Source organism: Leptonotus elevatus, chromosome 12 (assembly GCF_054856555.1).
Source record: "Leptonotus elevatus isolate MCC_2025b chromosome 12, RoL_Lele_1.0, whole genome shotgun sequence".
NCBI classification, from domain to species: domain Eukaryota; kingdom Metazoa; phylum Chordata; class Actinopteri; order Syngnathiformes; family Syngnathidae; genus Leptonotus; species Leptonotus elevatus.
In genome coordinates, this window is record NC_141250.1 from 6,035,195 (window position 1) to 6,059,795 (window position 24,601).

Sequence of the window (24,601 nt, forward strand, 5' to 3'; positions counted from 1 at the left end):
TGTGGTCCTTAAACACAAAAATCTGCCCACCCTCACCCTAAATTATAAATATCTCCGAATGTGAAATGGTTATATGCCTATATGTATATACTACTACTACTACTACTACTAATAATAATAATAATAATAATAATAATAATGATAATGATGATGATAAATATTGTTTGTATGTGGTGTCACTGGTACCCTGACAATCACCCAAAGTCAGCTGGAAAAGGCTCCAGCTCACAAAAGCCAAACTAACGAGAAGAAATGGTTATAAAAGTCTAAAAGGAGTGTCAGGGTCACACTGAAAAGAATAGAATAATACTACAAAACAAAGTCTTAATTTTAGATTTTTTTGTTGTTGTTGTTGTAATTTTATGAGGTTGAAGTTGCAATTTTATAAGAACAAAGTTGCAATTCTGCATGCACGTCTCCTGTGCTGACATAAGGACTGTGTTCCATCATTGTTGACTTATTTGAACTTATTTATATTGCAACATATTTCTCATAATACAAAGTTGTGACTCTTTTTTCTGCCTTGCGATTGGCTGGCAACCAATTCAGGGTGTACCTTGCCTACTGCCCGAAGCCAGCTGGAATAGGCTCCAGCGCCCCCCGCGACCCTTGTGAAGACAAGCGGTTAAGAAAATGGATGGATGGATGGATGGACTCTTTTTCTTCAAACATTCTGACTTCAATCTGCTAATATAATATGACAACTTATGTCTCAAAATACTAAGATTTTACTAAGATCTCTTTCACCTAATATGATATATATTTTATTATTGTAAAATTTTCTAGTTCTCGGGATGTTAAAAATTTTTTATTTTCCTTTGTATTATAATTGTTGAAAAAAGACAATGTTGAATATCATACTTCTCATTAAAACTATTTTGTAATGTCAGTTTTTTTTATTTGCGTAACAGTGTCGCTTTTTCCTTGTAATATTATGATTCCTTTATTTCAATAATTTCCATAGGATTTAGATTATTTCAATAAGTATTACCTTTTTCTTGTACTGGTGATGTAATTTTACAGCAAATGTATTCACACATTCTTTTTTGTCATTTCCTCATTTTATTATTGCAATGTTAGTTTTTTCTTGTAATATTATTTGTAGTTACATATTTGTAATACTGTTTTATTCTCAACTCTTTAAGATTGCAATTTTTTTCTAGCATTAAGATTGATGTTTTTCGTAATATGCCTTTTTATCACTATGACTTAATATGACTTTTTCTCAAGCAGTATTAGCAATCTTAAGTTAAAATTTTTCATAACCACATTTTTTCTTGTATTGTAACATATTTCACACAATATAACATTATGACTTGAAGTGTTGCCTGTATGTTACTCCTTAGTTCTGACTCCTCCAGCTGATAATATTTGTATGATTTTTCATTGGCCTCTTGCAGTTACAGGTAGGCCTGGTTTTCAGTTTTGAACGAGAACAATTTTAAGTTAAACTAAATAATAGTTTAGTTAAGAACAGATTTAAGTAATAAAAATGGTTCAAACCATAATAAGAGATCAAAAGATATAAACGCTTAATAATTCATTAGATTTGTCCCATTTGTGGACTTCTTGATGACTTCCTGATGCTGTTGGTTTCCGGCCCTCTTTTAGGTCCTCGTGGTTGATCAATCTTTTCATGATACCACATTCAGAACCTAAACCACAATTTGATTGGTTTCCAAAACAAAATGTCCAAATCCAAACAAACATTCTGAATGTCTTTCGTTAGTTAAACCTTCAGTTGTGCATGAATTGAACATAAAGCCGATGAAAATAACTTACAACAAATGGTATTGAGTTTGTCTTTTTTTAATTGAAGAAGAGAGATATGTACTGTATAGGTGGCCTCAGGTAAGGCACCCTTGCAAATTGTACAACAAAAAGCTGAACCATGTATTGATATCCAGAGTACAAAAATACACATCTCAGTGACTTAAAATCCGTATATAATAAATATAACTAATCATGCATTTTCTAACCATAAAAAGGCACAGAAAACAGTCATTTAGTAGTCATAAAAAGCATTATTATTATTATCATCCTTATTATTAAACTACTTTTAACCAAGTCATTCAATATAGCAATACGGGTGACACACAACATTATACTGTATTCAAAATGTGAGATAACACAATGCACGCATATACCTTAGGCAATAAATATATATATTTCTTAAGATGATTTATAGTTCTTAAAAATTAAAACTGTAAACACAATGTAAACAACAAAAACTCCCAACACTATTTTTTTGCCTATGACAGGTCCCTTTGCATGATTGGTTTGGACAAAACCAGGCAGTTTGCAGCATTATTTACAGACAATAAAGAAAGATGGCAGCTTCCACATGGCGAGCGTTTGCTTGCCATGAAACTTGAGACCGAAACCCGGCAGACACTTTAGATGCATACATATGTTGAGATTTAAAGGCAACTAAACCACAGAATGCAACTCGGAAATAATAATAATAATATTTTTTTTAAAACAGTGCAGCGCACAATTTAGTGGTTACGTTTTTATCTGGCTAGTAACTACTGAATGAAAAAGTATTCTGTGAATCAAAGTTCATCACTGCACTTATAAATGTCAAGTTGGACATGATTGGAAAGTGGAAATAAATGCTCATTGACCACCGTGATGTATTCCATCAGGCATCCACCAATACTGGATATGTAGAATAAAAGTTGTTTAACAACTGGAAGAAACGTCATAACTTACAAATGAATGCCCAATTAGAACTTTCGGATTTGAGTGAGGATGAATCATAGCATATTGTCGTGTGTAGTGTCACAGGAATGATTGAATGACAACACCATCGAGACCTGGCACCCGGAAGTATTTGCGCGTGTACGACAATGTTGAGCTGACAGTTTACCAAAAGTGGGGAAAAAAACCCTGGGTTCTGCCTTTGGCCAGTGAATGGCAAGGGAGCCTGGAGGATAAAGTTGTTTATCTTTCCGTAGGTTGACGCAGCTGCGTTAGCATGTCGGTCACATATGTACACTCGGATATGTTAAAAAAAAAATGCTTTGAGGACTGATTTTGTAAGCAAACAAAGCGGAATATTTCTGATTTCCGACCCGTACAGAACCCAGTCACAAAACAGTAACACAACTCAAATCTATTTGGCCCCATTTTCTGAGGGTGAAAATCTGAAGCGATAGGACAAATAAAGCAATGTTAATTAAATAACATATTTGGCAACTGTAGCGATATCTTAACTACACGAATGAAATAATAGCTAAACTATTGAGCCAGCTCACTATTGTAAGAAATCATATTTTAACATTGGATCATGGAAGCACCACTGGAAGAAATATGGGGGGGGGGGGGGGGGGGGGGGCGCTATCTGAGCCACTGAAAGTGTGTCGAAATATTGCACCACCATTCCATCATAACGGCATTATCACCAGCATGCACGAGACAACAAGTGTCACGGTGTCATACACACGCAATTCAGTGTGTTGACACATGCATGCCATGTCAGTCACTTACTGGACGACAACACTTAACAAACATGGCTTGCATACACTGGTATACTGTACTGTAAAGACAGTGCATATGTAGCGATATAGATGATATACAGTATTTACAATCTTAACTATAGATAGAAATAATAGACCCTGTAATGCCACCAGTTGTAAAGAAACTTACTAAAAAACAAGATGCATGCCCACAGTGATCTGCAGGATAACGTCATTTGCATTAGTGTTTCATAAATGTGCTACTTCGCCAAAAGGTTGAGGTGAGTTGTTAATGTATATTATAAGAATTTGCAATTGCAAGAAGTAAAAACAAAACAAAACTGTATTTCCTCATATAGTTATTAGTGTCATTAATTTATTTAATTGGGGTACCACCCATCTAGGGGTAATTTTTGTATTTTAATTAGTGCTGTCAAAGTTAAAGCGTTAACTTATTATTTAATCACAAAAAATTAGCGCATTAATCATGAATTAACGCAGATTAATCGCACTATAATTTTTTTTACCATAGATTATCCTTTAGCGTGACAGCGGATGATAATTTCATGCATTAAAGTAAAGCATTTAATAAATGTTTGCATATTACATTTAGAATATTTCTTCATGTCAATATATTGGGGTCATTTTTTTTCCATTTTAAATTATGCACGTAATTAACTGATTAGAAAAAGCAGAGGATGAGCGTGAAGTGGATCCAAAAATGTTGAAGACGTCCTCATAACATTTAATGTCAAAAGAATTAATACATAACCGGTGCTCTTCAAATATGGCGGGAAAAAAATGTTGATAAAAAGCCTTTTTTATTAAGCGATTAATCGTGATTAATCAAAATTCTAAGATGTGATTAATCTGATTAAAAAATGTAATCGTTTGACAGCTCTAATTTGAATAAATACAAAAAGTAATGTAAAAAAACAAACACATTCTTACCCCTTTACAATTTTTTTTAAAAATAATAAATTATACAAACAAATAATGGAAAGAAATCATGCCCCATCTTCCTATGAATTTTGTTTAGCTTTCAGATAAAACAAACGGGCAAATTTGGGCTCTATTTTCATAAAAAAATAAAAAATAATAAAAAAATTATAAACGCTACGTCTAACCCACCTCGTTGCAGAGTTACGCTGCACTCCACACAGGATTTACAATATTCAAAACATGAAAATACAGCCCTATATGAAAAACGTGATTGTTTTTTTTCTTAATTGATAATTATTTTGTTTTTGGACAAATTCATTATTCTTTTCAGATCAACGTCAAAATTGCAGATTTTGCTCATGCAAGCCAGCTTTACAGAAACCACCTTATTCAAGCGGACTTGACAAATAATTGGGGCATGGCATCTATTTGAGGAAATACAGTAACTAACATCAATTGTTTTACCATTGTTCATAAAAAAATGAAACCTATTGGAGAGCACCAGTAAAAAAACAAAAAACATCACCAGTAAAAATAAAAATAAATCAGTTGACTTTGTTTCTCCTGTAACATTCACTTTGGTGTCCCATTTCTTCCTCCACAGCAGACCATGTGGACTCATGTCGCTAATAGCTTTAAAATCTCCTAACATCCTCCCATAAAGCACATTTTTTAGCTAAAAATACTCGAAAGTTATGGCACTCGACGCAGATCTTTGACACATCATCATCATGCAAACAAAATAAATAAATAAAAATTCCTCAAGCACACAAAAAAGGAAAGGACACTCTCAGTAGTCACAAATGGCACTGATAATACTTACTTGTAAAGTTAACTTGTTCAAGTGTTACAACAGAACTCGAAGCCACTAAATCATGCAATTAAACCTTAAACGAGCAAGCGTTGAACATGCTGTTGTTGAACGAACCAACACAGATTCCAGAAGGTTCTACAAATGTTTTTTTTTTTTTTTTAAGACAATACCAACCAAAACGACATCGACCATTCCTGGAAGTTCTGCTTTTGCTACAAATTTGTTATCACAAGTCACACAACAAATCTGCACTGTTTGGTTGCATACCTGTGTTTGTGCGTGTGTGTGAGACATATGATTGGTTATTGTCAAGGAAATGGCTTTTTTGTGAAGACTCTTCACACCCTTCCTTTCTCTTCCTCGACGTTGGCAACACGCTTCACGGATCCGATTGCCATCTTCTCCAGTGACGTGAGGAGGATCACGCTCTTGTGTTTCCCCTTCTCGGGGAGCGTCTGCTTCCAGGTTAAAGATCTACCACGGAGGCCTTGGCCAGGTCTTTAGTTCCCTGGAGGATTCTCTTCATATGACCCACTTTCGATATCCCCAGATCCTGCAAGGGCAAAAAAAAAAGAAAGAAAAAAAAGGAGCTGTTATAACTGCAGCATAATTAATTTAAAAAACAAAACAAACATTAGAATTAAAATGTATGGAAATGACTTAAGGCTAATGACATGTACAGAAATGGGGGGAGACCCAGTGGTTGCACCAAGTGATGGTTACCAAAATGGTAAGTTGGAGTACTTGTAAGTCAAGGTAATAGTGTTTATAGAGTGGATAAAATTACAAGTGTCAGGAATGAGGGGTACATTTCTCCCAATAGGGGGTGACAATGAACATTTGTCACATATCAATTATTTGGTGCAGCTGTGGAGTAATTACAGTTGCACGTTTTATGGAAAGTCATCAAACTTTGTTGTCATGCTCCACCCACACACAATGATGAAAACTCAATGTTTTGCAGTTTAGCGTCAACTATCTGTCAATTATACAAAGCTCTAATTTGATCGTACACTCAGAAATATTTCAAACCCAAATTAACATTTATGCAATTTTTCCCATTTACTTTTCTTTCTTTCTTTTTTTAAGATAAATTTAACACAAACCTACCAAATAAACCTTATATGATAAATGTTCATTAGTCTAATGTTAATAAAGTACAATTATTATTATTATTTTATAAATATGTTTTTGAAATATCAGCATCCAGTTTAATCCCCAAAACATAAAAAGTTTTTTTTTTAAATGGACGTGTTTTTCACATAGCAGCGATGATATGCTGTTTATCGCGTATAGGTAACCTGATTATTATGTAATTCAACAATATACTTTACTTTAATTATTAATTTAGGGCAGGGGTGTCAAACTCATATTACCTCAAGGGCCACATGGAGAAAAATATATTGCCAAGCGGGCCGGATCGTTAAAATCATGGTTTATATCTTAAAAACAATTGGCGTCTATTAGACGCAGATTTTCGCTATTTGTAGGTTAGCCCTACATTACAAGGCTCAACTGTAATTGTATTGTTCCAAAAAATAACACAAATGCAAATGGTACGCAGTAACACTTTGCCTGTATGAGTTCCGGACGTGTTGTAGCTACCCGTTTTGCATATATATTGTTCCCAGAATGCATTGTGTGGCACAGTTAATCAAGTTCGTTAATCCTTTTCATATGTGTTTATGTTACCAGTAATTGAATTTGTGTCATCATGTTTATGTTGGTCTATGATTTTTTTTTAAACAAACTGTAACGTTAGGTGGTGTGTAAAATAATGCCATCTGGGGCAATTCCATGTACAAGTTGCATGGATCATCTGAGGTTGCTTGTGAAATTACGAATTTATATGTTTTAATTGTGGCCAGCTGATTAATTGGTCTGACTACTATATATATCTTTTTTTTACTTTACAAAATCATCTCGCGGGCCGGAATAAACCCCCTTACGGGCCTGATCCGGCCCGCGACCCGTATGTTTGACACCCCTCATTTAGCATAATTATACTTTATTAATACTAAATCCATAAAACTGAGGACTATGCATTTCAAATAAATAGGCTTTATTAGACTAATGAATATGTATCATATATTTATTTGGTAGGTTTGTGTTAAAATTATCCCCAAAAAAAAGAGTAAATGGGAATGTGTCATATAAAAAAAATTACATCAATCTTAAATTCTGCTTGAAATATTTCTGTGAGTGTAATCTTACAAGAAAATATGTAGCAGTTGTATGTTTTTGAAGGATGCCTGAAAATAGCCAACTTGACCCTAAGTCCATTTCAAACTAAAACAGCAGACTTTCTGCGGTTTTTTTCAGTCGTGGGTTCTTGTGGCTTTTTTGTGGGTCTACTCAAGATTGACATGCCAGTCAAATTTCATAATGATCAGTGAGACTGGCTTCAGAGGCTAGATTTTGAAAAAATAAAATAATAATTTTAAAAAATCCAGGGGGCGCTACAAAGCAACATGTGGACTGACCAATAGTATAGATATGTAAAAAAGTTACACATTTATATTACACATATTTATATTTTATTTTTTGGTGTTTCTGGCCCGATACAGCGATGCGGAACATTTGTCGAGTATATTGCCGTATGCTAGATTTTTTTTTTTTAAAGCACTCTCTAACAGAAGTGCTCAAGTTCGGTCCTCGAGAGCCCCTATCCAGCCTGTTTTCCATGTTTCCCCTCCTGCAGCACAGCTGAATCCTAATGATCAGCTAATCAGCAAGCTTTGCAGAAGCCTGATAACGATCCTGATCATGAATCAGGTGTGTTAGTGGAGAGAAACATGGAAAACATGCTGGATAGGGGCTCTCGAGGACCGAACTTAAGCACCCCTGCTCTATTATATTTTATTTCATTAATAATTTTTTGAATTATTATTTTTTTAATTAAAGTTTTACTTATTTCATTAGTTTTTGTTAAATATAGTAACATTGTAACAAACTTCAAACTTGCTGTTAAACTTATAAAGGACACACACATTTGTGGGGGGCGGACTGATAGCAGGTATGAAACGGAGTTAACGTTATATTAGATATGAAGTATTTTCAATGCCAGAAGAGGGAACACAGTTAAATCTATGGGTTGTGCAATGCACACAAATACACTAAGCCTTAATCTTTTGAGTTCTCAGAAAGAGTACAGAGTTGGTCCTTCCAGGAAATATTTACTGCGTATTAAGTTCTCAGAAGCAGCATAGTGCTATAGTGGTTAGCACGCCTGCTTCACAGTCGAGGCCCTCGGTTCTAATTCTGGCTCTGGCTTTCCTGTGTGGAGTTTGCATCCTTTCCCTGTGCTTGCGTGGGTTTTCTCCAGGTGCTTCCGCCCACAATACTAAAAGTTGTGAATGTGAGTGGAAATGGTTATTTGTTTATATGTGCCCTGTGATGGACTTGTCACAGTCAATTGCCAATGCAGTGATGTACGGTAAGTTCATGACTTGAGGTCGGATACAAAATACAAATAAAAAAAATAAATAGAAGATTAACCATATTTTTATTTTGCCCTTCCGTGTCTGGTATGATTACTGTATGTCTGATAAACTAATCCGCGTCAATATCGGAATCAGTAATAATTTCTAAAATTTATAATAAATTTATTGACGCTAGCTCAACACAAGTAAATAGAAGAAATCACCGGGAGACTCCGGTTCAAGATGTTGGCTAGGTCTGCACATTCTCAACCCGCTGAGGCTTATTCTAGTGGTAATGTATGTTTACGGGCTTCTTCTACGCATTGTGCCAATGGAGCGCAGCGCTGCCACATACTGGCAGTAGCAATGTACTTTCTTGACTCCAGCATACACTTTATAGAGTCGCTTTTCTGGCCGACAGAACGACAAAAAATGGCACACCCATTCAGTAAATAAATATATTAAGACATGTTTAAACGTCAGCATGTGCAGTGTATGTGTGATACAATTTTGGTTGAATAAATGCAAACAGCTATGTCCATTGTGTGAGGACATGCACCATTAACTGCCTGCACTGATTAATGTGTGTGGCCATGTTTTAGCCACACAGGAAGTGATGCCTCTCACAGCTGCCAGTTCCTTCTCGTCCATGTATTTGAACAGGTAATATGCAAAATGGGCTATTTTAATGATTAAATCATTGACTTTATTGGATTGAAAAAGAAAAGCATGGACCAGAGAACTAAAATGGAAAAAAATTAATGTAATCATAAGGTTTTTTTTTTTTTACTCTTCATATGGAACAGGGCGGCACTGCCTCCTCTGACCGCATGTCCCATAAGTCAGCTGCGATAGGCTGAGCTCACTCGAAACTCAAATGATGCAAAAATTGGGTTTCCACCAGAGCAGGCTTAGTTAACAATTCATGAATTAACTCATTCACTGGCAGCCATTTTCCCTGAAGCAACCCCCTTTGCTTGTGGCTGTTTTACTGGATTTTGACTGATTTTGCAAGGCCCACAGAATACCGTGTTTTATTGTTATAAAACATGAAACCTACGAGCAATTAGCATTAGAATATAGCTAAGGTTCATCAATATTCACATTCCTGGTGAAAACACTGGCAAAAAGAGCTTGTTGTAACATGGCTTTTGTACCCTGCTGCCACCCGCTGGTCGTTTTTTTGTACTAACTACCATTGCTTTAAGCCACCTCTTCATGTCAGAAGATGCATCAAAGCCTTCTGTATGCACTTGCAAAAAAAACAACACCAATGTGTATATACGTTTTTTGGGGAGTGAAGGACAAACTATTAAACTATTAAAAAACGTGTTTACACGTTTTTGGGTTTGAATGAGTTAAATGTATCAAATTTTATTTGAACATTTTTGGCAATCCTGAGCCTTTATTGTGGTGTTAGGTTAGGCATAAGCATTACTAGAATCCCAGTTATCCATGGAATAAGCAGTTTCTTTAACATTTGTACTTCCTGATAGAAATTTCAGTGCTAAAAAAACAAAACAAAAAAAACATTTTATACAAGTTTCCCAATATTCAGCTTTTTTGGGCTGCAAAAATCTACTCCCCACAAATTTGCATTTGCATGTCATGACATCACAAGCACATTTTTCCTGAAAATGTTGGTTGAAATCTGAATTTGATTTTGCAGATCTTTCACTGTGTTACAATGTACAAATCAAAACCATTCAGCATTCACCCGACACCCTGCAGAGAAGCAAACAAGTTTAGACTGCTCAGTAATGCCCTTTAACGTTACCCAGCTATTCAAGGCGGGTAAGCGGCCTGCCACGAATAGAAGAAAACTGTGAGCAAATGACACACCCCTAAAAAAGGTTTACACTTGCCTATATAAGATGATGGCAAAGGACTCTACCTTAGTTGCTTTGGCAAAAAAGTGCAAAAAACAAATAGGTAAGTTTTCAGTGAATAAGGGAAGATAGCTTAAACAAACAAAAACTCACAAAAATCGAGACTATGTGGGCAAACGCTGTACTTGCTCCTCTTTGTCCAGTCTTGTTTTTTGCTGTAATACTTAAGAATTAGTAACTCTTCCACCAAGCGACAGTCAAACAGAGAGAAGCCAGGCAGAGCAATGCAATGCAGCATGACAGGGAGCCATTAAAGAAACACACCAGCAGGACAGAAGAGTGTTGATCAGAGGACAGAACGAGCTGTGTGCGTGCGTGTGTGTTTGTGTGTGCGTGTACCTTCAGGTCCCTCCTCTCCAGGTGCAGCAGCTCCGAGCCTCGGATGTCGTGTCGGATGAAGGTGTCCCGGTACTCTCCCAGACTCAGCTGCTCCAGCCAGACGCCCACCTCGTCTGTGCCCCATCGCTCCACTACACACCCACCCACACACCCACCCACACACACCATACACACACGTGCACAAAGCAGAGCAAAGAGAGGCTCAGAGTACCTCCCAGATATGCCAAACAAATGTGAAGATATCCCCACACACACACACACATGTGAATTTCCTCAACTAGTGGCTCCTTCTAACAGATGCTTATTAAATAAATGCCTCCCTCAAATTGATGCTTCACCATTAAATTCAGATAGGAAGCATTGCCAACTGACTCCATTTGTTATATACATTGCTAACCAAAACAGCAGCATGTATCTAAACATGTAAATCAACCGTCTAGATAAATTCAAGTTTGTGAGACTTTAAGTTCCCCTGCTCAGTATTAGAAACAATTTAACGATGACCGTTCCACTCAAATGGACTGGTGGTTGCTCACATGGTCTCTAAATAGATTTGTATGAATTTCGGAACATGGCGTAGTTGATCACAAGCCTACACTGATGCAGTAATAGTCATAATTACAGTAAATATATCTACTGTAGGAAAAACAATTTTAGGTTATAAATATAAATAACCAGATGAAAAATAGTAAATATGACAATAACACTGTTCTTACTAAACGCCAAATCACTATTTCATGTGACCTACTTATAACTTCCGAGTCATCACATGTCAATACATTTTTCAACAAAGGAGCCCTGCCACGATTCGTAAAATTCTGCAGGTAAATGAAGCAGTGCTGTCAAAGTTAATGCGTTAACTGATTAATTAATCACAAAAAATTATCGCATTAATCATAAATTAACGCAGATCAATCGCACTATTCATTTTGAACATAGATTATCCTTTAGCGTGACAGCGGATGGCTACGTTTAAGGTAGCATAGGTTGTGTTTTAGCAATAAACATAATTACATGCATTAAAGTAAAGCATTTAATAAATGTTTGCGTATCACATTTAGAATATTTGTTCATGTCAAAATATTGGGGTCTTTTTTTTCCATTTTAAATTATGCAAGTCATTAACTGATTAGAAAAAGGGGAGGATGAATGTGTGCAGTGGATCAAATCTTTTTGAAGACGTCCTTATAACATTAAATGTCAAAAGAATTAACACATAACCAGTGCTCTTCAAATTTGGCGGGAAAAAATGTTGATAAAAAAGAATTTTTTTATTAAGCGTGATTAATCAAAATTCTAAAATGTGATTAATCTGTTTTTAAAAAAAATATCGTTTGACAGCTCTAAAATGAAGCCTAACCTAAAAAGATTTGTAATTGCCGATTGATGCCAGAAGGTGGTGGTAGCGGACTAAATTTAGTTCCTCCAAAAATTTCAAGAGTTACTTTGCCCCAAGAAGTCATAGCATGCCGGAAAAGCAATATTTTTATATTAGTAATGGCTTGGGCCTGAGCACAAAAATGCATTGCATTTATTTATGTGTTTATTTTTAGCAAAAAAGAGAAGAGCGAAGATAGGTTCTATAAAAATTCGCTAACAGGCGAATGCCGATCCGCTAATATGTAGGGTACAGTTTATCAACCCCCCTAGATGCCTCCTCCATTCTGCACAGTAGACAAATGCCACGGGCCACTATTTGAGGAAATACGGTATTTTTTCTCACACATCTCATACAAATAAACAACACATACACACACACACACACACACACACACTGTGGTATATCATTGAATGGGAAAAAAAGTAAGAAGAGGAACAGTGGAAGGGAACAAGCATTAAAAGAGAGAGAGGGAGAGAACAAGAGTGGCGGCTGCTGGCAGGAAAGAGGGCCTTCCAAGTGGGGCCCGGCCGGGGGGCAAACATGCAAGCAATCAATGACATAAGATCAACCGAGCGGCTCAACACAGAGGAGGAAAAAGTGGAGAGGTGGAAATATAGCCGAGCTAATTCATCAATAAAAGCAGCAAAGCTAATCTGATCGATTTTAATCTTGATCTTCTTGTTGTTCTGCAATTTAGCGCGTCTCCTGATGACATTACTCTCACATAGACCGAAGTATCACCTGAACAAGACCTGTGACTTTGGATAGAAAGGTGAGGAAAGTGCTGCGTGGTGTATTAGCATGTCTGCCTTGCATTTGTGAGATTTGGGGTTCAAATCTTGCCTCCATCCTTCCTTTTTGGAAGGTGAAGGTGGGAAAGGCCCCAGTTTGGGGCACCAGGAAACACACTGGAGACACAATAAAAAAAACAAGGTCCCCTGAAGTCCTTCTTTGCCACAATAAAGAGATTTCATTGCATTGTAGCAAAGAGGAGAGTGTGGAGTTTAAAACATTAACAATAGGGTAAACTAACGTTAGTTTGTGTGTGTGTGTGTGTGTGTGTGTGTGTGTGTGTGTGTGTGTTTGTCATTGCTACATTGTGTGGCCCATACACACGTGTTTTTCCAGGTTTGACTACCATTGTGGGGACCGACTTGAAATTGGTGGTTCCCACAAGTTCAGACCTCTTTTTGAGGGTCAAGACTTGGTTTTAGAGTTTAGGTTTGAATTGGATTATGGTCGAAGTTAGGGTAAGGAATAGGGGTAGGCAATCATGTTTGATGGTTGGGGTTAGGGGAAGGGGCTAGGAATTGCATTATGTCAATGAAATGCATTATGTCAATGAGATGGCCCCACAAAGATAGTAAAACAAACTTGTGTGTGTGTGTGTGGGTGTGTGTGTGTGTAGACCTATTTATTACTTATTTTCTCGACTACCAGCAGTGGTTTCCAATATGTCACCAACAGTATATGTGGTGAAGGCTCTGCATGCTTGGAACCCTGGCTGATCCAAAAATAGTACCTCATAGTAACCGGTTTTGTCAGTGGAAAAGCCTAAGTAAACTCATTATTAGGTCAAATCTCACATATGACTTATCCTCGAGGGATCTTGTCACTGGGGTGATACCCACAAAAGACACTACTTTAAAGCCTTGATGCTCAACTTTAACTGCAAGTGAATATACCTGTACCTTCACAGCCCAGGAACAGGTACAAATACTGTAGGCACATTATATGGACAAAAATATTTAAATACCTCTTCATCTTTCAATTAGTTGGTTGGCCCCCACTTCTTCTTAGCAAGACATTGAAGACAAACGTACGCTTCCAACTTAATGGGGAGCACCATTTTCTATTCCATAGTTCAGTGTTTCCCAACCTTTTTTTGAAGCCAAGGGACATATTTGACAAAAACTTACGGCACACGACCAAACAAAAATGCCACAAAAGGCATTTGCAGACCTATGAGTTGAATTCATTCCATGACCAATCTCTTAACTCAATTTAATTTCAAATAAATGTTCCATTCTTGTCCCCACGTTACATGAAAAACAGCACTGCATTGTAAAATAAATATATTGTTAAAAAAAGTGGAATTAAGCTGAAAGTCATACAAACACTGTAGTATTCATGTGTTGATGGAGTAAGAAAGGTGCTGCATACACCTTGTGAATGTTTTTATTTTGTATTTGTTACTTGTCCCAATCAATAAACAGCTGAATGTGCATCGATGATTACGGCGCTCCTTTTTGTTACACTTCACTTCTGAAGTGTGATATGTAAATTTTGGTTTGCAACACAAAGCACTAAAATAATCATCAATAATCATCTGACCCCAATTTACCCACCAATTCACTTATTGTGAAATCTGTGACCGTCTAGTTGGATAAGACACACACAGTTTTTAAATAACAATTTTTGGACCAATTAAGCATGGGCCTATTATTGGTTTGATGGTTTACAATGTTTTAATAAGTCAAGGTTTCAATAAACACTAATACTCAATGTCACCGTTAATGAGCACCTTTTTTTTTTAGGTGACATGTAAACAGGGCACAATAATTGGCTGCTTGCAAAATGAGCCACATTTGTTTTTTTTTGTTTTTTTAAGTGTCAATGGTTATTAGTTCGCCCCAAGAACAACATGAGTTGTTCTAAAAATAGCTCACCATCTTCTGTCCTTAATATTCTATATTTTGTTTAAAAATAAGATAGATTGGGTTAATTGGAAAGCAGATGGTGTTTTTATTTACCCCCCCAAATAACCATTTTAGAGCTGGAATTTTAATACTGTAATACTGATTTTTTTTTGGTTCAGTTATCATACCGTCAGAACCTAACATCAGCCCATGCCTAGGACCAATTTAGTGAAACTGATATCATGTTTGGGAAAACACTACCCGAGTAAGAAAAGCAAGATCCACTAAGGAGTTGTTGGATGTGTTTGGTGTGGAACGACAACTCCATTTGAGTTGATGTAGCTGCAAAGGGTGTAACACATCCACATTTAGAGTATATGTTCCAATACATTTGTCCATAGAGAATGACAATAAAGTGACTTATAAAAATTATTATTGCCCCTTGGAGGACCTAAAAGAATTGTTCTCACAGGAATCGTCCGCATCAATCCTGATTTTGATTGTATCCCACTCTTGTACAGTGGATGGGTGGCAAAAAGTGAGTGCCGTCTTACCTGACTGCGGGCTGGTCTTTTTGGCCGCCTTCTCCTTCTTGAACTTGGGCACTATGCGAAACACGCCGCCGCGATTGTTCCTCTTGCCATAACCCAGAGAGTGGTCCTGGTACACAAGCACAGTCAACCTATAGCCTTTCATTGAGCTACTCCGCTCTCCCACAACATGGAGCCATCTACTACATCCGTGACAGCAAATAGTGTACACACTGTCTTCATGGATTGTCTTTACGCAGTATGTCTACACGCTCATACGAGATTTGTACGTGATGCTCACCTCCTCATCGTTGGGCTGCAGAATGTGGTAGAGCCACGATATCTCTCCTACTTTTCCCAGTTCCAACTCCACACTCTGCAGGGCACAGGACAGCTCTTCCTCCTCTGGTGGGTCCAATTGCTACCAGAAGGAGATGTATGATCATTACTATGTCTCTTTAATATGGTAAAGCACAGACGGCTGCCAACTGCTAAGAAAAGTATCTGCATCTTTATTCAGATATTCACGTACCACCCGCTTGTTGAAATCAGTTTTGTATTTTTGGTGTTCTCCTGCTGTACCCTCCTATTTAATATTTTACAATATTAACCAAGTCATTAAAATTAAAGCAGGTGGTGGCTCAAGATTTTTGAACATTATTACTGTAGGAAAAACAAAAATAAGTACAAGGTGACATCAAATTGATTAACATACATTGAAATGCCACCTCAAACTGACTGAAAGTTTTCACCATAGTTTACTAGGATTTTGTACAAAAACATATTATTATGTAAATTATATGAAAATGTTCGTTTTATTTTTAAATTAATGTATAAAAATATTAGGTAATTATAGCAAAGTAAAATTACTCTTTATAATACTAGTTTGACAAGGAAAAAAAAATTACATACATTTTTTGTGGTCTATGAAGACAGTTATTATGAACTCATTGACTGCCATTGACGGGTATAGACGTCAAAAATTCATTTGAACTATTTCTATTAGTTTAAATTTTTTTCTCCACTTTTGTTAACAAGAGTATGAAAACCTAGAATTTTTTTTTACATTTACAACAGATATAACATTTGTGATTAATCGTGAGTTAACTATTGAAATCAAGCGATTAATTAAAATTTAAAAAATAAATAATCGCCTGACGCGATTTAAAAAAAGAAAGAAAAAATAATAAAAAAATAGGGGCATCGGGCGGTTAAAATTTTTAATCGTAATTAATCGCATGACTTCAGTAGTTAACTCACAATTAATCACGATTGTTATATCTGTTCTAAATGTACAATACACAATTTGTCTACAACTGAAGTTAAACTTTGTATTTTTTTCCCTTTCTATTAGATGGCAACCAAGGTAAGCCTTGCGGACATACCAGAGAGACCCGACCCACGAGAAGCGATTCAGTTTCGTTGTGCAGAGCCTTGACAGTGCTGGCCACCTCTATTGCTGTGTTTCTGGACAGACTCTGTAATGTACATAACATCCACATATTTGTCAAGTTGATAAACGGTTCAGTTGAATGAAGAGAAAGAAACTCTATGTCAAGTTTACAAAGTCTTGGGTTGACTGGGGAAAAAAAAACCACAACATTTTATTTACTTTATAGAAATATGCCCTGACCTGAACCACATGAGAAAATGTTGGTAAATTGTTGAAAATAAATATATGACACTGAATAATTTTTTTTTTTAATGATTTATTATTAAAAAATATATAGAATTTAAAGAATAAACTTTTATGAAATATATAAAAATGAAAACATTACACATACAAAATACATTTTCTTTTTAAAATAAAAATATAATCTAGTTTTGGACCTATTGAGAGTAAATATTTTAATTTCCTACTAAATTATATTCAATAATTTTATCATTTTAAAATTTTTACTGTGTGCCGAATGCCAAACTCAAAGCTAAACAACTTAGAAAATGAGTGTCAACTTGTAATTTTTTTTATAATTGAGTACATTAAACAAAACAAAACAAAAAAGATTAAATGATACATACAGTACAAAGCCAATTTAAAAAGTCTAAACATTGTAATTTGTATTCAAAGTTTAAATGAAATGTTTTTAATTCATCTTGTAAAATAACATTTTGAAGTTTTCATAAAGGACAGTTTCTACTGCACCTCGGGGAATTTGGGATGAGTTTTGTTGATAGCGTGCGATGCTGCGTTCACGGCGTGCGCCAACTCCTGCTCCAAGAGCCCGTTGGACTTTGCGGCCTCACATATACTGTAATTGAAAAAGGAACATGATTGTAATAAAAAAAAAAAAGACTTTTGATGTGTACTGTATTGTATGGTATGTGCATAGATACCGCGTGATGAGCTCTTCTGCGGCTCGGGCGCACAGCTGCACGGCGGCGGCCTCCTCCTCTGTGGCTAGGTCGACAGACTGCTGCGGGTAGAGGTGAGGCCGCAGAGGCGGCTTATCGTACTTCAGCTTGTCCTCCCACGACTTGAGTGTGTTCTCGAAGGCCTGCATGGGGTAGACAGGACGCCGTTACAAGACAAACCTCCGCTTTGATTGCCATCCGACTACTCTGAGGTTCCTCACCCGGTCTCTGGTGAGCATCTGCGCTCGGTTCTTGTGCTGGATTTTGATGACTCCTGGCGGCTGGATCCATGCCTCCCCGTCAACCTGGATGGGAACGCCCTCGTCGCCCAGGATGGTGATCTTCACTGTTCGGCACTGATGTGCAAAGGGTATTTTAGACGGACATTCATTTTTGAGCCACATACGCTAGTGATTCCCAACCAGGGAATTTTTTTTTTATATTTATTACATGCGCATCCATCTATCACTGTATGCGACATATATTGACAAGCAAAATAAGTCAATGCTTTTTATTTTTTATTTTATTTTTTTAGTACCAGATATATTTAAATCGTTTCAGGGTTATTTTGGGCTGCTGAGTACAAAAATCACATCAGTTTCTTTAAATTGGCTGTACTTAATTTTTGACAAATTAATTGACTGATAATGTGCTTTGACAGTTTAAGAAATTTTGATTGTTACAAATAGTAGTGTTTGTGCTTTGACGTAACCTGTTTTTGCATTTGTAATATTGCCTAATTTTCTGAACTTTTGCTTGATTTTCACATAAAGCACGATTTGCATATCGAAGGCTCCCTGCGATAACGATTGCCATCTTTCACAAGATCGCATCAAAAATGAAAAATGAAAAAATATTGTGTGCACATGCTTGAAAATACTGATACATCAAAATGTGTGTTGACCAGTGTAATTATTTACATATGTATCCTGCTGTTACCATTTATACAATTGAATAAATCATGGCATACAAACATTGACTAAGCACATTTGTGAGTAAGGTGAGATGATATTATCGTTATTTTCAAACACACACAGCTTGTGACATTTTTGATTGGTAGTTTATGTGCCTTGGTCCAATAAAAATGGAGAAATATTGTGTTACACTATGATGATGGAGTCTGGTGCTCAAATTCTTGGGGACAACAAATAGCTGTGTATTCTTGTTCTCATCTTTTTATGACAGCGAATTATTTAACCTCTGGAAACTTAAAGTACGTTATAGTCTGTTGTAAGTGATCTCACCTGTGCTATGCGGTGGTGTTGCAGCTTGATGACCCTTGAAACAGCCATCTGCATGCTCCCAAACACAGCAACCACCTCCAAGATTTTATCATCAAACGATGGAGCACAGAAAATCTGCATGGTACGAGAGTCGCCAACATTGATGGTGGGTCAAAAATACTCAGTAATAATAGATTTTTTTGGGGGGGGGGGGTGATCTCATTAGATATTTCATTCATTGAGTTTACCAACGACTGTCTTTTTTTGTGTGTTTATGTACTGGGAAGCCATGACCACTAGATGGGGCCATAACACATTGACATGCATGATTGAAATGCAGTTGCATTGCTTTTATCTAAGCACCTTGAATAAGAGACAAGAGGCTTAATTGAATACTCTTAGATGTTGAGAGGTGTGAATGTCAGTGGAAATGGTTGCATCTATATGTGCCAAGTGATAGACTGACAACCTGCTTCTCGCCTAAAAGTCATGACTCGATAGAATAAGTCAAACTTTAGATAGTAGAATGCACAGGTAGATAGATCAATATTACAGTCGACATCGTACTTTGTAGTTGGGTACTATTTTCTAATGAAAATTGGTTGGCTAACATGCTAAGAGTGGTTCTAATCATTTTTCCTCATCCCTTATTTTTTCCAGCAACATACATACATAACACCAAATGTTATAGAATGGATGTGTGTGTGGATCCAAGGTCGACACCACCTACAGGGGCTCACTTAAGGGTATGTGTGAGTTTGTGAGCATGTGTGTGAACAGACACTCTACAACGCTATGAGCCTTAAAATGACAAGCATGTCTATACTGCAACTCCCTTCAAGGCTATCAGGTTTACATTAAAGTAGACCCTGGAGTCCTGCCAGGCTCTGACAACTTTCCTGATACATTTTCCGCCTGTTTTCCCCCCCTCTGTTCTCTGTTAAGTGGAACATTCATTTGGACTGCACTCACATCATCCTCTTTGGTGCCGCCCCAGAAGTTGGTCCCGCCGGCGTAGCTGGGAATGTTCAACACAGCGATGCCCTGTAAACTGGGCAGGGGGATGTACTGGCCGTCACACTGGAAAAAATTAACAAATACATTAATTTCAGTTTTAACCCTATAAAGGCTGAACCATGAAATATACTAGATAAAATTTGGATTCTTTGTAGAGTATTTATTGGTCCTTTTGAACAAGCATTTTTATATATTTTTTTTGAAAATCAACTTCCACATGATTTTTGATTTGTGTCATATTTGATACATCCAGTCATAAATTATTACATTTTTAACTACAAAATATAATAATAAACAGACATATCAAACATATTAGTATTTTCCCACTATTAATAACTATAGGTGTCTCTCCTTTCTCAATTGGGGTGATCTTGCAAGGTCGCTGGAAAAGCCATCAGTTGGGTGATACTGCCCTCTAATGGATTATCCGTGCAATGCATGTGTCAGAATCTTACATCAGGGTTTTAATGGGTAAAAAAAACATTACACTAATGAAATAGAGGGCTCAAAATGTATTGTATTTAATATGATACGTTTTTCAGGAACAAAATTCACTAAATGATCCTCTTTGTCTTACCTCCAGTTGGACCTTCTGCTCCAGGTTCTTGTAGGTCCTCTGGAGGAGCTCCTTGGTTCCCAAGACACCGTACCACATCATGTTCTTGGTGCGACTCCTGCAATATAAATGTAAAAAATATTTTAAATCTGGGGCAGCAGAGAACCCCAAGCTTTCTATTGATACCAGCAGACATGATGTGGTTTTCTTTGTTTTTTTGTGTGCGGCAGCAGCCAATTAGTTTAGTTGATTTTGAGACTTTTAACACAAAGCTGTCACTGCACACTTTCAAGAAAATATTTTTTTCACAATACTAAGGTAATTCCAACTGATGTTTACTTATTTTTCTGGTGTTTGAATCATCAATCTGAAAATCAACAATTTTTACAATGTCAATGCTTTTTGTGTTGTAGCTCAAAATAGGACAAAACAATTCTGATCAGTTTCATGCTGGAGGGTCACAAATAAGTTAGTCAAATTGGTCCCACCTGCATTTTTCTGGATGTTCCTCTCTCTTGTTGTTGAACTCCAAGGAGATCTTAGCATCAAGTCCGATGCCAAAGTAGTTGTTCATCACACATTTCTCCATGTAGCCCTCTCTGATGGTGGAGGAGGACAGTGAGCACATACACACACTTACTTACACACAAACACTGGGCGAGATTCAGTTCTTACAGCGAGTCCAGGTCGGGGTCAATAAAGGGGGTGGCACCAAAGGGGTCAATGTTGGCCAGCAGCATCTTGCTAATGATGGAACTTCCTGCTATAGAGGCTGCCAGGCCAGCCCTCAGTCCTACACACATGCACACAAACACATACAGCATGTACAATCATGCAGGTCAATGAGCTAATGAGATAAATCTAAGGTTTCCTTGATGTGGTAGTGTGTGCTACAAATATATATATATTTTACTTTTACTTAAAGTGGAAGTCAACCTTAAACATTTATTGACAATAATATGTTATATGTGACCTCACTAGTCTAAACATGACATACTGATTAATATTACATTTGTGGAATATAAGCTATGAAGCAAAATCCAGCCATTTTTATCCATCTCAGGGGGCGGCCATTTTGCCACTTGCTGTCGACTGAAGATGACATCAAGTGTTGCTTAGGTCTCAGGTAACAACCACAGCTCACAACTCAGCTGCAGAAAATAGGTGAGCTTTGATTGGTCACTGCCTGAGCCCTCAGGTCCCAGGTAACAACCAATCACAGCTCAGCTTCAGAAAATAGGTGAGCTGTGATTGGTCGTTGCCTGAGCCTGAGAAACATTGATGTCATCTTCAGTAAACAGCAAATGGCAAAATGGCCGCCCCCTGAGATGGATAATAATGGCTGGATTTTGTTGCTTAACTCATATTCCACTATCACAATATCAACTAGAGTACCATGTTTAGATTAGTGGGGTCAAAAAAAAAATTGGGTTGGCATCCTCTTTAAGTACAGAAGTTGAATAAGAATATACATTTTTACCAGTCTTTTATTTATTTATATTTCTAATTATGTACAGAGTAGTACTTAAGTACTTTTGCCACCTCCATGTTTGTGTGTGTTAGCTCTTGTGCTACTGTGTGATTCACTTTCTACATTAGCATGTTTTTGTGCATAACCACATGTACTGTAGGTCAATATACAAACAGTGAACCGCAAATACAAAGCATGTTCGCATGCACATTTTAACATACACATTCATGCGTGTGTCCCTGCGCTTGCGTGTCATCTGGTGCCCGTGCGCATTGCATGTGTAAGTGTGAATGTGTCCAGCTGGACAGGTACAGTTAATGCGCATGCGTGGGTGTGTGCATACCAGGACATATGATGCGTGTGTTGAGCACAGGCAGGTTCTCCTTGCTGGTGGTGAATGGTGTAATGCTGAAGGAACTGTACGACTGCGTGCTGCGACTCACCCTCCTCTCTGTGGGAGAACACACACTCTTGACCGCTACGCACACACACACACACACACACACGCACACACGCACGCACGCACGCACGCACGCACGCACACACACACGTCTCTTTAGATACCTGCATAACAAAAGAGGTTCAAATGCTCCTCAACAGTGTGCTCATATGCCCAAGCTGGACGACGGGAATCAAACCTCGGCTTTTTAGTCACAGAGCTGTATTATTTATCACTTTTTCACAGTTTATGTTTGGTAAGATAAATTCTCACCAGGGACTACTCAGAACAAATTTAATTGCTAGTCAATCTGATGTTATTACTTTTTCTAATGCTAAATGCTATCTTAATTGACCTTTAGCAAACCATGCCCATAAATTGGTCCATCAAGCTTGCCTCCGCTCCATAGAAATCCATTGTACATTCAATTCATACAACTTTTGTCAGCTGCAAATAAACCATACCAAAAAGTTCCAACAAAATAGTGAAGCAATATGTCCATGGAGTGCGTAAATCGGACACGAGAGTTTGTCAGGTGGAATCCTATTCTTTCCAATATCAAAGTCAAAAACAAAGCTGGAGCGATGTTTTCAATGGATTCAACAGTGTGGACGGCCTCACTCCAAGCTAAATGTCTCCAAAGATAAACAAGCATTACGTTTGCTCCAAGGTAAGCAAAACCTTGTTTATAAAACGGAAAATCAAAAAACAAAAAAGTGTGTTCACATCTTTAAATAAAAAACAACGTGCCGCTAGAAACGCTCAGCTTATATTTGGTGTGACTGCATTTCCCATGATTCTTAGACACGGAAGCAGGAAGTAGTTCTAGTTCCAGTATGACGCAAAAGTGAATGTGAAAGTAAATATGAAGGAATTTAACAGTTAAATAATTTTTTTATTGCTTTATCGTATGATCAGAATTGACAACTGTGTAATTGACATACACATGGGCCAAACAATTGGCTTACTGACTTGAAAAATCGCGACGCTGGGACAGGACCTGCGTAAATGTGAGACAAATCAAAGGGGCTGGCAAAATCCACTGGCACTCAGGACAGAAGTCTCAAAATCGGGACTGTCTCAATTAATCTGGTCACCTTTAGTTAATACGCCCTAAAAGTTAAACATTTTGGAAACCATGAAAAAATTTTGTGCAGCTTGTTTTTGTTTCAATGTAAACGTTGACTAACCTCTTTATAAACATCTATGACTGTTTAGAATGTTACCATAAGTAGCATTATGTTCCAAAATGTTACTTAAAGCATTGCTAATACAGTTAATAAAGGTTATTATAATGCTGACAGTTTGACCCTGGAAGAGATTAGCTCTATTTACATGAACTGTATTCCTATGGGGAAGAAAAAGCGAGACGAAGGTTTGCCTGATATCACTCACTTTCTCGCATTCAACTGGCTGCAAAATGAGTGGAAGGAAGGAAGGAAGGAAGCGACAGCATGATAAACAGGAAGAATTTCTGCCCTAAAGACAATAACACATCCTGTGGGTCACACAACGGCATTAATGTGCGTGCACATATTTATATTTATAACTTCTATATGAGATTCTCTTGCGTAGCAGACAAATGTGCTGCTTGATGTTTAATGTTGTTATAAGAGTTTCTTCCATCATGATGTAAGACAAAAAAAATGAATGAATGTTGCACATGAAGGTTACCATGGTAGTAAATATAGATGGCGTTAAAGCTTAATGTGGACAGTATATACGACAGGAAACGCAACCTGCGTCAGCTTTCAAGATGATAGGAACTTGTTACATCCACAAGGGGGAAATGCTAAATGCTGTGTTATTTCCTACTGAACCAAGCACAATGTTTTATGTTGTTATTGTGACGAACGTCTTGCATATATCTTAAACAAAAAAAAAATCAAGATATGTTTTTTGTGGTGAGGCGTAACAAAAAATATATATACAGTATATATATTTTAAAACATACGTGCTAGGGCTTCCAGCTCCTTGGTGTCCTCATCCTTCTCGCTGTCCCGGTTCTCTTCTTCACTGTCTTTGCGGAACTCCAGCGGGGACGTTGGCTCAGACTCATCCATGTTGGCGTTCTGCTCATCCACCACTGAACATAAAAAAGATATGGAAACACGTACTAAAACATA

The 24,601-nt window shown here is 37.1% G+C and overlaps 1 protein-coding gene across 7 annotated transcripts in view; it reads right to left on the reverse strand.

Annotated features, from left to right (window-relative positions):
• Nucleotides 1-1,793: 1,793 nt before the first annotated feature.
• Nucleotides 1,794-24,601, reverse strand: part of dgkh (diacylglycerol kinase, eta) — a 73,565-nt gene continuing 50,757 nt past the window's right edge. For 4 of the 7 annotated variants that reach the window (XM_086091055.1, XM_086091061.1, XM_086091059.1 and 1 more), the window contains 15 exons: nucleotides 24,430-24,561; nucleotides 22,380-22,514; nucleotides 21,241-21,358; nucleotides 21,054-21,164; nucleotides 20,587-20,683; nucleotides 19,965-20,072; nucleotides 19,014-19,127; nucleotides 17,991-18,125; nucleotides 17,752-17,912; nucleotides 17,561-17,666; nucleotides 16,803-16,895; nucleotides 15,719-15,838; nucleotides 15,442-15,547; nucleotides 10,868-10,998; nucleotides 1,794-5,770 (listed from right to left, as the gene is read on the reverse strand). In XM_086091055.1, the coding sequence (XP_085947181.1) occupies nucleotides 5,684-5,770; nucleotides 10,868-10,998; nucleotides 15,442-15,547; nucleotides 15,719-15,838; nucleotides 16,803-16,895; nucleotides 17,561-17,666; nucleotides 17,752-17,912; nucleotides 17,991-18,125; nucleotides 19,014-19,127; nucleotides 19,965-20,072; nucleotides 20,587-20,683; nucleotides 21,054-21,164; nucleotides 21,241-21,358; nucleotides 22,380-22,514; nucleotides 24,430-24,561 (1,754 nt within the window). In that variant the 3' untranslated portion in view covers nucleotides 1,794-5,683. Of the gene's footprint in view, nucleotides 5,771-10,867; nucleotides 10,999-15,441; nucleotides 15,570-15,718; nucleotides 15,839-16,802; nucleotides 16,896-17,560; nucleotides 17,667-17,751; nucleotides 17,913-17,990; nucleotides 18,126-19,013; nucleotides 19,128-19,964; nucleotides 20,073-20,586; nucleotides 20,684-21,053; nucleotides 21,165-21,240; nucleotides 21,359-22,379; nucleotides 22,515-24,429; nucleotides 24,562-24,601 lie in introns of all 7 variants that reach the window. The other 3 variants (XM_086091056.1, XM_086091057.1, XM_086091058.1) reach the window with 3 other exon arrangements.